Raw genomic sequence first — 14,004 nt, 5'->3', positions numbered from 1 at the left:
TATTTAGGAGAACTGATATATGTATACTGAGTACAAACACAGTATGTCTCTTGATTTACTATATCTTTGATTCTTTCCTTAGCATTTTCTAATTTTAGTCATAAAATGTTTGCTGACTGAATAATTAACAACAGATACTCCCTGACTTATGAGTGGGTTTTATCTTGCAAGTCCATTGAGCTGAAAATGAACTTAGTGCAGCTAAACTCCTGCACACCCTAGTTTGATGGAGGAAGGTCATTTGTCTATGTGTTACTTTCATTGGTTAATAAAGAAACTGCCTTGGCTTTTGATAGGACAGCAGCTTAGATAGGTGGACTAGACAGAACAGAATGCTGGGAGAAAGAAGGCAGTGAGGCAGACACCATGGAGCCAGCCGCCAGGTCAGACATGCTGAATCTTTCCCAGTAAGCCACCACCTCGTGGTGCTACACAGATTATTAGAAATGGGTTAATCAAGATGTGAGAGTTAGTCAATAAGAGGCTGGATATAATGGGCCAGGCAGTGTTTAAATGAATACAATTTGTGTGTTGTTATTTCGGGTATAAAGCTAGCTGTGCAGGATGAAAAGCAGGCCTGCTCGCCTCATCACTACACTAGTTTAGCAGCACAACACAGGGCAGCGCACTGCTTCTCCCTTTGACTGCCGGTCTGAGGATGGCATCTCACCAGCATGGGCCTAGTGTGGAGAGAGCACCATACTGCATAGCACCAGCATAGAAAGTGACCCAGCTCCACACCAGGGTAAAGTAAGAACATCCACGCTGGGGTGTGTGCAGTCTCTAGAGAGCCCATAAATGGTGGTGGCTTTAGTTTCACTTTCTCCATGTTTGTTGTCATTTTAAAAGAATGATATTTGATTTTTGTGTGTTGATTTTGAGTATTGTGACTTTGTTGAACTCAATATTAGTTGTAGTAATAAAAACAAACCTGCTTGGGTTATATTGTTTGGATAACAATCATGTTATCTGCAATTAGAAAAGGTTTGTTTTTTTCTTGTCCAGTCTACCTGCTATTTCTTTATCTTTTCTTGCAGTTTTAATGAGTTATTATTCATTCCAGGTGAACGAAAGTATTCTATCTTTCCCCACTAACTACCACTTAGCACTGGGCAGTAGTGGCACACACTTTTAATCCCAGCACTCAGGAGGCAGAGGTAGGCAGATCTCTGAGTTAGAGGCCAGCCTGGTCTATAGAGTGAATTCCAGGACAGGCAGGACTATACAGAGAAATCCCTGTATAGAAAAACCAAAACCAACCAACCAACGAACCAACCAACCAACCCAAATAAACAAAAAACAAAACAAAACAAAAAAACCCCTAAATACATTTTAGCTTTTTAAAAGAATTAAACAATTTTTTTTTTACCCAATTGAGGTTGTTCCCCTCTACTTATAACTTACTGGAGATTTTTGTCAAGAATGCTGAATTTACTTTACAACAACTAACATGTGGTCCTATTATTTTCATTCTTCAGCTTGATTTTATGACAATTTACACTGATATATTTTTGAAGTTGAAATACTGTTTAACTGATAGGATAAATCTCTCTTGGACATGGCATATAATTTTTATACATTGTTGGATTTGAGTTTCTATTATTTTTGTGAAATATTTTTTGCCTACATCCCACTAAATTCATAAGGAACATTAGTTTGCACTTTGTTCTAGTTTTAATTTTCTTCGTACTGATTTCACCAAATGGATTGGTGATTCACCTACTCCTGTTTTGTAAAAAATGATGTCAGTTCTCTTTTCTAGATCTGGTTAAATTCTCAACAAAACTATCTAGGCATGGAGGTTTATTTTTCAGGAGTTTTCAAGTTATAAATATAATTGTTTAGATAGTTTTAGTAGTTTGCGGAGGTTAAGACACTGTCTTCTTGAGAATGAAGTTGTTCTTTTGAATGCCCTTATACTCTGAGGAAAGAGCTGTGGGGACCCAGAGAACACAGCACATGAGCAGAGTGGCTTTTCAGAGCTCTAGCCTCTTAGGCAGAGGACATCCACTTCTGAGATAGAGGCAAGCAGGCATCTGTGGAACGTGAGAAGTCTTTGGAGAGGTTGATGACTGGGTGTCAAGAACACAGAGATTCATATGGGCTCAATCACTCTCATTGCATGGGTTTCTCTAGTGCTCAGGATATGAGATTGAGAAGTGGCTGTGGATATCACTCAGGGCTTAAAAGAGCAACCAGAGCAGAGGGCAAAGGTACCCTCATCCCAAAGAGGACAGCCACCAGAGTTGGGCACAGGTGAGAGAGTCTAAGTGATGCTTCATGTATATCCTGTGGACCTGGACAAAGTGTCAAGAAGGGGTAGGCCTTGAAGCTCAGTGTGGTGAAGAAAAGAGAACGACATCACCACATGTGTGACAGGTACAGGCCAGGGAAGTGCTGGACAGTGAGCATGGGAGCAGGCCAGCGAGGATCAAATGTGCATCTGGTGGCATTAAGATTCAGGAGGGAAGCATCTGAGAGAGGACCTTGGCCAGGTTCATATATATGAGACTATCGGGGTCATTCTTACTCAAACCACCACACTGTTATTCCATCTGTATTTCCCTGTTGTCCCCATCAAAAACAATTTCCACGGTTACTTACTCTTAAGTTCAGCTTAGCATTTAGTAGTACTATATTCTCACCCCAATCCTACCTCTCTTACATAAAATATTTCCCGACTTTTATTACTCAGATAAGAACCTGGCCCTGGTATTCTGGTGAATGCATAGGAAAGCCTAGAATATCAGTTTCCACCTACCCCGTACTTATTGAGCAGATGCACTGCAAGGCCCAGGGCTATGTAGGGTGCAGCAGGAAACAGATGGTGCTGCATTGCATATGTGCATCGGGCAGGGAGCTGCTGAGCTGGGGAAAGTCAGGTTGATTTGTCAAAATGGGCTTTTGAAGCCATGAGTGCAGGGCATGCTTTGTTGGGGAAGGGTCTTCCCGAGTACAAAGTAAAGAGGCTTGAGTGAAGTGGACACCAGTGTGCTGAGGACTAGCCAGAGAAGACCAGTAAGTGGGCCATAGCAGCTGGGCCTAATCTGGAGGGGAACAGTCCTGACCCCATGATGGTTACATGCCTCAGGGAAGACTGACAGCAGAAATGAGTACCTAGAGACAAGTGCAGGACCTTGTGTGTGGATCAGGGACACTCTTTTTGGAAGGCTCCTGACAGAAGCAGTTGACAGGTAAAATAAAGGTGAGGAAAAAGGAGGAAGTCACAGGGAGCAGTTTAATGGAAGAGGCATAAGGTGAGAAGCTGGCACCTGTGACAGCTGAGGCAGGCATTTCCCAGCAGCAGCTACCCTACTCCTTCTCTTCCTGACTCTGTGCTAGCACTGACATATCTATTTAAACGAGCCGCCAGTTAGTCTCTAGCTTTTCCTCATCGGATATCCAGTTGGTATCCCTTCCCTTTAACTGGACAGCACTATTCTGCCAGCAAAGTGAGGAGCAGCAGATGATTGCAGTGGGTTCCATGAACACCCTGCTACTCCAGATCAGAAGGATATGTGAAACCAGAACTCTGCACCTGCTCTTTCACCTGTCTGGCAGCTAGCTGGTCTGCTACTGGGAGGAAGAAAAGTTACTGCCCAAAAATGGTGATTCCGAAAAATAGGTAGACTCTAAAGGCAGAGAGGCACACTTCAACAAAACCTGAAGTCTCTGGCTACTGGAATTCCCGCAGAGTTGGGGGCTGCCACCTGAGGCCCATTTTTCCTGCCCTCTGAATGCCAGGGGTGAGGGTAGGCACAGTGAGGACAATGGCCTTCCAATAAGAGTCCCACAGATCACACATCCAGCACCTGAGCTTCTCCTGTGACTCATACTTACTATTTTTATTCTCTTACACTTGTTTTACTGGGACAAGTCACAGTTATTTCATAATTAGGAAGCTTTGGCACCCTAGTCATCTACTCTTCTTTTCCAAACGATTAACTACTAGAGAAAAGTTTAACTTCTTTTTCATGAAAATAGCTCTGGAATAACTTTAGACTTTTAAAATCACATTAGTATTCCTGCAGACCTGATAATACTGTTCCTTGTTATCTTACCACTGTGAAGTCAGGGTAGAAAATACATCATCTCTTTCAGATTCCCGGAATAACTTCAAAAGCTCTGGATCCTCAGATAAATGTGCAAGAATGCGCAATTCAATCTGTGAAAAATCTGTGAAGAGTTCTTAGTCAATTTAGATTCTCAGTCAATTTAGATTCACCCCCATCATTGATTTATCCCAAGTCACTCTCAGACTGCCTCCCCATGAGGCTCAAGGTCAAAACATTTCTTCCCATCTGTCAGGTTCCCTTAGCCTTTGGACTATGGGCTCTTTCCTATGCCAGCAATTCTACAGACCTGCTCTTCCTCTTGCAAGGTCAGCAAAGCCTCCAGGATGGACAAAGTTCATTCATTCACCACATCCATTACAATTTTATGAAGCTCTCCTGTGTGACAGGATTCCGCTGGGATGTGTTAATAAATAATGTAGACAGAGACCCCTTCTTCCATGGAACTTACATTCTAGGAGACATTCTGATAAATCATCTGATATGTCAGAGGGAGAGAAATGGAAGAATTGGACCAAGGTATAGTTTGGCAGAGAAACTGGTGTCATGGTGAGGTGGTCAGTTCCATTGCTTTGGTCCTCAGCAAAATCACAATGAACAGACAGAAGAGGGAAAAAGGAAGGGCTGTAGGGGGGTTTGAAGTACAGGGGCACAGTGGCTAACAGGGCTGCTTGAGTTAGCAAGGGGAGGGAATAGGGGGAGGACAATGGAGGAAAAAGCAGATTGAATGGGTTATGCCAGAAAAATGAGGGAACCCTGAAAGCCAAATGCCTGTTATTATTTAATGTGTATAATAAATCTCTGCTTTATATAAAGTTTGCTTTAGGATTTATTTTCAAGGATGAGTTCTATATGCATCTTTGCATTATTTAGTTGGTAAATATTTGAACTGCATGAAAATGCACAAAGTGAGCTTTAGTGAGAGTGGCATCCCTCCACCATCCTATGCATGTACCTGCTGCCAGGAAGGTGTGGCCTTCGGAGGAAACAAACAGGGCTCTTGGGGAGATGGTGACGGTCTCCTCTTCTTTGCCTGAATTGTCATTTCAAAAGCATGTGATGAAATTCACTGTCAGATGACTTGCAGCAATTCCTCATACAAAATTATTTTAATTCAAATACAAATAAAAGTCTAGATTTTTAGTTTTCTATTATCAAAATGATCTGTTCTGTCTAGAATTATGATAAAGAAAGGAAAAAGTCAGACATTTACACCCAACACCACACTAGTCAAGCACTAGAGAGAGAGCCTCACTGATGGGAAGCTCTATGCAGAGGCCATGCAGCTATGTGGCTCCTACTGGATACCCCATAAAAGGGTAGCCGAGACACAGGGGCTGTGGTTTGCCTTTGTTCCTGCTCAAGGTGACTCTGCGTATTTAGAAAGAGCGCTCTTGGCGTTGGTGGTATTGTTGTGCCTCCTTCATCAATGCCCACAGCACGGTGGCAGCACTGACATGATCACGCGTTATTGGGAGTGGACACCCTAGAACCCTTTACCAGATTAGAACTTTCCCTTTTTAAGAAATATGATCATAAGCATTACAGTGGGATAGCTCAAAAGAAAGGTTCTTCATATACTTTTATAAACATCTCCAGAGTACTTGAGATTTTATTAAAAGCCAGGCTATTGTGTGTACTTTTGTTTGTTCTTTATTGGGAAGTTGGTGGGGGAAGGATGGTGGGAAGGGAGATATTTCCCTGGTATAATTACCATCTATTTTAATGTGTAAACTGCTAAAAGGGAGGCACTATATCCTTCAGCTGCTTTTTATTTTTTCAATGTAGGCTTGCACTAATCATGCAAATAGAGAGGAACACTTCAGGAAAGTATAGCAGTTACATTGTAAGAAAGTATACAGACACTTCTGGACTTTAAGGAATGCCCCCAAGAGTTCAGTGAGATAGAAAGTAGTGTGTTACCTTTAAAATTCCGAGGCATAGAAATCTGAATTGGGTGCTTGGAGATACCTTGGATGTTCTGTTAATAAGATAATAGCTTTAGTTAAAATATCTACTTAACTTAATCTGTTCCATTCAAGGACATTTAAAACACGTAATATTTTATTAAATATATAATGCCAATGTGCCATGCCTACGCATGTTAACATATAATACAACTGCCTAGTGTGAAAGTTTCAATGGAGACACCACTGCTCAAATCAGCAAGTGTGAGAACAGCCTTGACTCTGGCCTATGTGAGCCTGTGATATATACAATGACTTGGCAGTAGCCTAAATCATGAACTTTCTTAATTTTAAAAGTCCATGTAATATGCTAAAGGTAGATTTCTAGAAAATATGTATGTTATACTTTAATTTAAAAACATTCTTTAAGCTGGAATGTAGCATTTAATGATCGTGTACAAGGCCCGAGGCTTCATCTTTTGAACTACCTAAAAGCACAAGAAAATAAAATCACCGCCATACTTCACTTATTTATTTATTTATTTATTGTTTTTATTGAGATATATTTTTCTCCACTCCTCTCCTTCTCCTTCTACCCTCTCCCATGATCCCTACACTCCCAATTTACTCAGGAGACGTATTTTTCGACTTCCCATGTGATTAGATCCCACCATACTTGGAAATGAAAGTTCTGCTCTCAGGTTAATTGCAGCCCCTCTCCTGCTTCTGGTGTTTGGTACCTGCCTCGGCCTTAGCTTATGGCTAACAGTGGTGCCTCGCTCACACCCTCAGGGCTTTCTTGAGTGCCTGTGCTTTCCACCTCTACCAGGGAATGATAGATGATGATGGTGGTGCTAACAGATGACATCAAGTTCCATCCTGTGTCCACCATTCAAACCATGAGAGTTTCTGTCACTGCACCTTTTTGTGCTTGGCAGTAAAGTGAACAACAGGCTGTTTTGTCTGGTACTAGAATTTTCTGGGTACTAGTTGGTCTTGACCCACTGGTTAGTTATGATGAATTATACTCCAGAGGCTGACCACTAAAATCCACCTTGTAGGTTACCCTTTTAGGTCTCACAGAAGCACAAGAGGTATGAGGCAAGCATTTCATCTTCCTTACACCCATGAACTCACAACAGCTGTGCTCATCTGCATAGGATCAACCCAGTTAAAGTTTCTAATGTGGACAGGGAGAGGCCACTGAAGCCTCACCTCCAGCTAAAGAGCTACTGAGAGTTGATGACTGATGGGAAGAGTCTTCTTTCTTTGTGTGGAAAGTGGACATTAGGAGGGTACTTAGGCTCCAGTGGATTGGTGTGGGACGTCCTTTTGTATATGTGTTGTTTTTATTGGTTAATGAAGAAAGAAGCTGTCTTGGGCCTGCACAGGGAAGAGCAGAGCTAGGTGGAGAAAAATAAACTGAATGCTGAGAGAAAGAAGCAGAGTCAGGAGAAGCCATGTAGCCGCCATTGGGGACAGGTGTGTCAAACCTTGCCAGTAAGCCACAGACATGTGGTGATACACAGATTAATAAAAATGGGTTAACCAAAGATATAAGAACTAGCTAGCAATACACTTAAATGATTGGCCAAGCAGTGATTTAAATAATATAGTTTCTGTGTTATTATTTCGGTTCTGGGCAGCTGGAAACGAACAAGCAGCCACCCCCAACAATAGATAACCACGTATCCATAAACATCTGGGCAGCACTAATTGAACTCACTGGTTAAAAATAAAATTGGAAAAGACATGTTGGGAGGGTCTAGGAGAATCTGGATTGGTGAAGTGGGGTGTGGATATGAATAACATATTTTATATACATGCATGGCTTTTTCAAAGAATAAACAAAAGCATTACTCAATTAAGATAACATATGATTTAAAGCAATGTAAGAAAACCTTATATTGGAATTTTGTTTGTAAATCATATAGATGCAAAATATAAATTACTAAAGCAAACCCACAAAACAAACAAAAAAGCAGTCAGCACTAAAAGGCACTTCTAGAACAGAAGAGTGAGGAGCATATCATATGGAATCAGTGACTCCTTGGTTACTTAAATCAGGTAGCAGAAGAAAGAAAATGCTAACCAGTGTTCTTAAACATAGGCACAATAATTCTTAACAAATCATTAACAAACCAAACCCAGTAATATAGAAAAAGGATTATATATCATGACCAAAAGATAATTGTCTTAGGAAAGCATGATTTTTTTAAAAGTCCAAAACTATTAATATGTGGTATTCATGGAATAAAGGGCTTTAAAACAGTAAATCATAACAGAGTGGAAAAGGGCAACGGCAAAATGCAGCATCCATTCAGACTATGTGCCAAATATACACTGAAATTCTAAACTAACCAGGAAAGGGGGATTTTTTCCAACAAGGTAAATAGCATGCACAATGCTTACTCACTCTGAGTAATTTCACTGTCTAAATCTGTACAAAATAGGCCTGCCTGTGCGCCCCATCCATCAGAGTCAGACCAGTATCAAGCCAAACTGCAGTTAACACACACAGCTGACGGCTCCTGGAAAGCACTGTATCAGGCCCAATTAGCAAACAGGTGCGCAGGTTCTAACAGTATGTCCCACAGAACACAGCAGGATAGTTCCAATGACAGCTGTTTTACCAAAATAAAGGGATTTATTTATATGGGTTTTCTATTAGGTCAGAGAAAGTAGGAAATTTAAGTTTATTGTGCTCAGATGAATTACAAAGGAAGATTTTGATTTTATAATATATCAAATAATAGTATGGTAGAAAATTCACCAAATATTTAATTTACATAGTGCATTTTAACCATTCCAAGCAAGATGTGTGTGGAGGGGCTTCTGGGAACTCAGCTGAACATAAACTAAAGCAGTGCCTGCCAGGCGGTGGTGGCACATGCCTTTAATCCCAGCACTCGGGAGGCAGAGGCAGGCGGATCTCTGTGAGTTCGAGGCCAGCCTGGTCTATAAGAGCTAGTGCCAGGACAGGCTCCAAAGCCACAGAGAAACCCTGTCTCGAAAAACTAAAAAAAAAAAAAAAAAACCAAAAAGCTAAAGCAGTGACTTCAGCACTGGGAAGAAAGCCTGGGTTTCAGTACTCTGTAATCTGTGGTACCTTCTGCCTCTCCTCAACGACATTCTTCTTCTTTTCTGTACTATACACATGGAAGATAGGTTGCTAAGCAGAGTCCACAGTTAAGGAAATCACACTGTGTCAGTTGCCTCTGTGCCACTGTGACCAAAGACCAGATTTAACAAAACTTATATTTTGGCTCCCAATCTCAGAGGGTCCATTGCATCATGGCATGTTGGCGAGAGCATGGTGGATCTCAACAGTTTGCAGCATGGTTGGTCGAAAAGCTGAGAAAGGGGGATGCCAACACTTGGCTGTCTTTTTGTCACTTCCCCTCTTTATTCTGCTTAGGCCTCCAACCTATGACATGGTATTATCTACACTCAGGCTGGGTCCCTACAGTTAATTTCATAATTGTTCTGCGAGTAGGGCTTGTAGAGAAAGAGCATGTCCTCACCACATCTCATCAGCTCTCTACCAACATGACCCATCACTGTTATAAACAGGTATTTTCTACTCAGGCAGGGTCTCAATAGGGAGCCCACGTTGGCTTCAACTCTCCATCTTTCTGACTTTGCCTCCCACATGCTACGATTACAGGCATCTGCCAGCATAGCTGATTCGTTCGTTTTTTTCTTTTAATTTTCATGATTTCTTATTTATTCTATTTGTATGAATGTTTTGCCCATCTGTGTCAGCGGAGGTCAGAAGAGACTGCTAGATTCACAAGTTACACATAGTGATGCATAGTATGAGCCACCATGTTGGTGCTGGGAACTGAACCTAGATCCTTGGCAAGACAGCAAGTGCTCGTTTTTAAATTTTATATTTTTATTGCTTTTAATTGAGCAATACATTTCACTCACTCCTCTTCTTCCTCCCCTCTCCATTCCCCCCTCATCCCGACCCCCATGCTCCAAAGTTACTCAGGAGGTTCTTGACTTTTTCTCTTTCCTAGGTGAATCCATGTATGTCTCTCTTAGGGTCTTCTTTGTTGTCTAGGTCCTCTGGGGTTGTGGATTGTAGGCTGGTTATTCTTTGCTTTATGTCTAAAATCCACTAATGAATGAGTACATATAATATTTGTCTTTTGGGATCAAGGTTACCTCACTCAGTATTTTTTTTTCTAGTTCCTTCCATTTGCCCAGCAAGTGCTCTTAGCCACTGAGGAGGTCTAGTCCCTTGTTAATGTCTTTTTGTAGATTAATAGACTATTCATTTTTATCATTGAAAAATATTTCTCTGTATGAATAAATCACAGTTTGTTAATCCATTGAAGGAAATCTTGGCTATTTCCATGTTTTAGCAATAATTAATAAATTTGTCATCATATGTTGATGTAGGAGGGTCTATGTGTTACTTTCATTGGTTAATAAAGAGACTGCCTTGGCCTTTTGATAGGGCAGAAAATTAGGTGGGTGGAGTAGACAGAATAGAATCCTGGGAAGAAGGGAAGTGAGGCAGTCGCCATGATTTTCCAGCCCAAGACGGACGTAGGCTAGAATCTTTCCTGGTAAGCCACCACCTTGTGGTGCTACACAGATTATTAGAAATGGGTTAAGCAAGATATGAGAGTTAGCCAAGAAGAAGAAAGATATAATGGGCCAGGCAGTGTTTAAAAGAATACAATTTGTGTGTTGTTATTTCGGGTGTAAAGCTAGCTGTGCGGGAGCTGGGCAGGACAAAAGCAGGCCTGCTCACCTCTTCACTACAATATGTATCTATGCACATATTTTTGTATAGACATAAATTTTCAAGTAAATTTGATAAACTTTATAGAGTTTGATAGCTGGAATGATAGCTGGTTTGTATGAAGTGCTGAACTGGGTTTATACATTGACTCAGCAAGTAAAGGTGTTTGCCATCAAGTCTGATAATCTGAGTTCCAATTCCTGGAGCTACACGATGGGAGAGAACCAGTGTGCTCTGGTACATGCACATACTTACAAAGAAATGTGATCAGATTTAAAATAAACCTTTCCTCCTTTAGATCAGTTATCTCAGGTATTTTTACACAGTGATGGAAAACTGACTAAAATGAAGTGAATGTTTGCTTAAATTAATGAACCAATATTAATACATTATAATTAAATTTCAGACTTTATTGCCAAACTTCAGAAGCAACTGCATTTCTCATTGTCACCAGCAATAAATGAGAATTCTATTGTTCCACACCCTCACCAGAATTTTTTTAAAATATTAAAAACATTCCCCAATATCTGCCTCTGGGTTTTCATTATTTGTGCTACAAGGTGGGCTACCCAGATGGTTCAGTGGCTAGAGCAGTGGCTACATAAGCCTGACGACCCAAGCTTAATTCCTGGAAGCCATGGAAAGGCGGAAGGAGAGAACAAAGTCCACAAAATTAAAAAACTAACTTTGGCTACAAGTACTGGGGAGATGGCTCAGTGGCTAAAAGGACTTGCCATGACTGAAATCTGAATTCCTAGAACTCCTATGATTAGAACCCACATAAACGCTGGGTGGTCATGTTGGCCTTTCTGTATTTCAGCTCAGAAAGGTGAGGCAGGGGATCCCCACAACAAGCTAACTAGGGAGACTGACTAGCTTTATCAGTGAGCTTGAGTAAAAGACCTTGCCTCAAAGAATAAGGTGGAAGAATGAGGAACTCCACATGCACGTGTGCATAAGCGCCTGCACTTACGTATGGCTATGCCTCCCACACAGATGCAGTAAAAGGCGTCTACCAATAGGGTGCAGACAAAGTTGTTTGTGGAGGGTAGCTGCAGAAGACTCCTCAGACTTTAACAGAAGCTGCACAGAGACATTTTCCCTTCATACTGGAGAGGAACTGAGCAACTGCTTCCAAGATCTGCTAGGGCCATGCAGGCAGTGACAACAAGGAATAGGCAGAGTCGGCTGGGCCTGCTCCTGTGATTAGTCTTTGCCTGAAGCGAGCCCTTCCTAAAGCATCTGGCACAGGCAGGCTGAGAAATATCCTCAACTGTGTAGATCAACTTGAGTTTAGGTGTGTGAATACATAGATCAGCAGCACTTTAAATTCAGATTAGGGGTTTGAGGAAGAGCATACACTCAGTAGTTTCACACCACCATGCTCCCTCTACTTGTGCTCTTCCTTCCTAAAGTGATATCAGTGATGGCCGGTGGTGGGAGAACTCATATAACTCCACTGCTCTAGTAGGAAGGTCCCATGCTACCAGCTTGGGACTACCCTCATCTTGCTAGCTTTGTTGCTTTCTGCCTGGGCTCCCTGCATTGTCTGCTTCTATAGGTAAAGTGCCTACAACAGGATTACAGCCTGTGAGCTCACGGTCACAGTACCTGCTGTCCCTGTCTGCTATCCTGACCCTGTATTTAACCTTGGCGACACTGCTGTGTTCTGAAACCCAGCTGTGCTTTCCTTTTGAGGCCAGCCTTAGACTGTACTAGTCACAGCTCCCTTCCAGGGTGCAGACAGAAGTGGGAAGATTGAGGGGCCTTCATTTCTACACTAAAAGCATGCAGAATCCAGGAGTTTATTGGTCTCATGAAGACTGGACAGAAGAGCATCTATAGGCCTCACTTGCAAAACACATACTATATGCTAACTTGCTGCTGCTGGAAAGACTGCTCCTCTAAACCTAGGGGTTGGGAGACAGAGTTCCAAACCCCATAGACTGCAGGTTGTATGTTCTCCTCTGGCTGTTCCCCTCACACTGGATTCTAACACCAGGGGAAGGGCTAGGATCTTTTCAGAGCTCCTTCCTTCTGCTATCCAGCTCAACTCTAAACTCCATTGTACCTTCGCTCTCAGTACCTCTCCCAGTCCAAAGGAGTGGCTACAACCCTTCCCCCAAAGGGGTCCTGCATTTCCCAGTGTGTCCTTAGTTTATTAAACTGGCAAATGTCAGGCAGAGTCTGGGTGTTCCAGGCAAACTTCTGAAATTCAGCTTAAAATACAGAGTAAAACACTATTAAGTCCCTAGTGTCTGATGTTCTTCTTTCTGCTGTGCTCTCAAGTTCTGACTGAGAGCCAGAACTGAGCAGGACTCATTTATTCTCAATGGTATCTCCTCTCTCTGTGGAGAGACAGAGGCCTCAGCCCCAGTGGCTGGCAGCCTCTCAGTAGCAAGAGGGCAGGAACGAATACATATCAGATGGTATTTCAAAACCGCCTTTGTGCTGTTAAGTATTTTGTTCAGTTAAAGCTGCTTCTGTTTCCAGGAAGTGGTGTAAGCATATTTTCCCTGTTCCAGTCATACGGTACAACTGAAACCCTGGGCGCTAGGCATGCAGTAAAGAAAAAGAACCCTGAAAGCTGAATAGAAAGCAGAATGGTCAGGGACTACAAAGCTCACAGAATTAGACAGAACTGAGGTCCACAGTTTTTCCGTGCCTAATATGTCCTAAACTGAGTGCTAGAGAAGCCAAAAACCATAGACAAAACCAAACTAACAAACAAACAGAGCCTCTAACAAAAGGCTATGTTATTTGCAGTATTGTAAGACAGAAAGCTTTGAGACAAACAGCATTTTCTCCTGTCAACACCAAAGAAAAGACCTGTGGCTGAGTTTTGTTAGGCTCCTCCTACCTAGACACCAGGCCAAGCTTCTCTTTGTAATTTTCCATGCACCGGCCCCTCACCCTGCCTGTATGTGCTAAGTCCCTAGCCACCCCCTGCTGTATTTGGAGTTGGGTTCAGCTTCTCTATCTTATTGCAATAATCTTGGATAAAGTCTTCCTGGCTTGTTTAATTATGCTTGACCCATTTTTCTTCAACAAAACATGATGTATCAAACTGTGTTGAATGTGGCTATAGCAGCACTAAGAGGGAAGTTCACAGTGCTAAAATAAACCAGACATAGAGAAAAGAGAGAAGAAAGTCTTCAGCAATAAGCTAAACTCAAGAAACCTCCCGCAAGGATGACGCGACCACCGGAGCTCTTCTCACTGCAGTTTATTCCAGGACTTTATTCACTTTCCCTCTCTCTCTTCC

General features: G+C 42.0%; 1 protein-coding gene across 1 annotated transcript in view; it reads right to left on the bottom strand.

Annotated features, from left to right (window-relative positions):
• Poln (DNA polymerase nu) overlaps positions 1-14,004 on the bottom strand; it is a 131,983-nt gene that overhangs the window by 44,509 nt on the left and 73,470 nt on the right. The window contains exons 15-17 of the mRNA XM_050140848.1: positions 5,997-6,054; positions 5,029-5,106; positions 4,062-4,176 (exon numbers count right to left, since the gene is read on the bottom strand). Of these exons, the coding sequence (XP_049996805.1) occupies positions 4,062-4,176; positions 5,029-5,106; positions 5,997-6,054 (251 nt within the window). The remainder of the gene's footprint in view (positions 1-4,061; positions 4,177-5,028; positions 5,107-5,996; positions 6,055-14,004) is intronic.

Source organism: Alexandromys fortis, unplaced genomic scaffold, assembly GCF_014885135.2.
Source record: "Alexandromys fortis isolate MF-2015 unplaced genomic scaffold, M_Fortis_MF-2015_v1.1 scaffold_7, whole genome shotgun sequence".
In the NCBI taxonomy this organism is placed as follows: Eukaryota; Metazoa; Chordata; class Mammalia; order Rodentia; family Cricetidae; genus Alexandromys; species Alexandromys fortis.
Note: the sequence above shows the minus strand (reverse complement) of the source record. Positions and strands in the feature narration are given on the sequence as shown.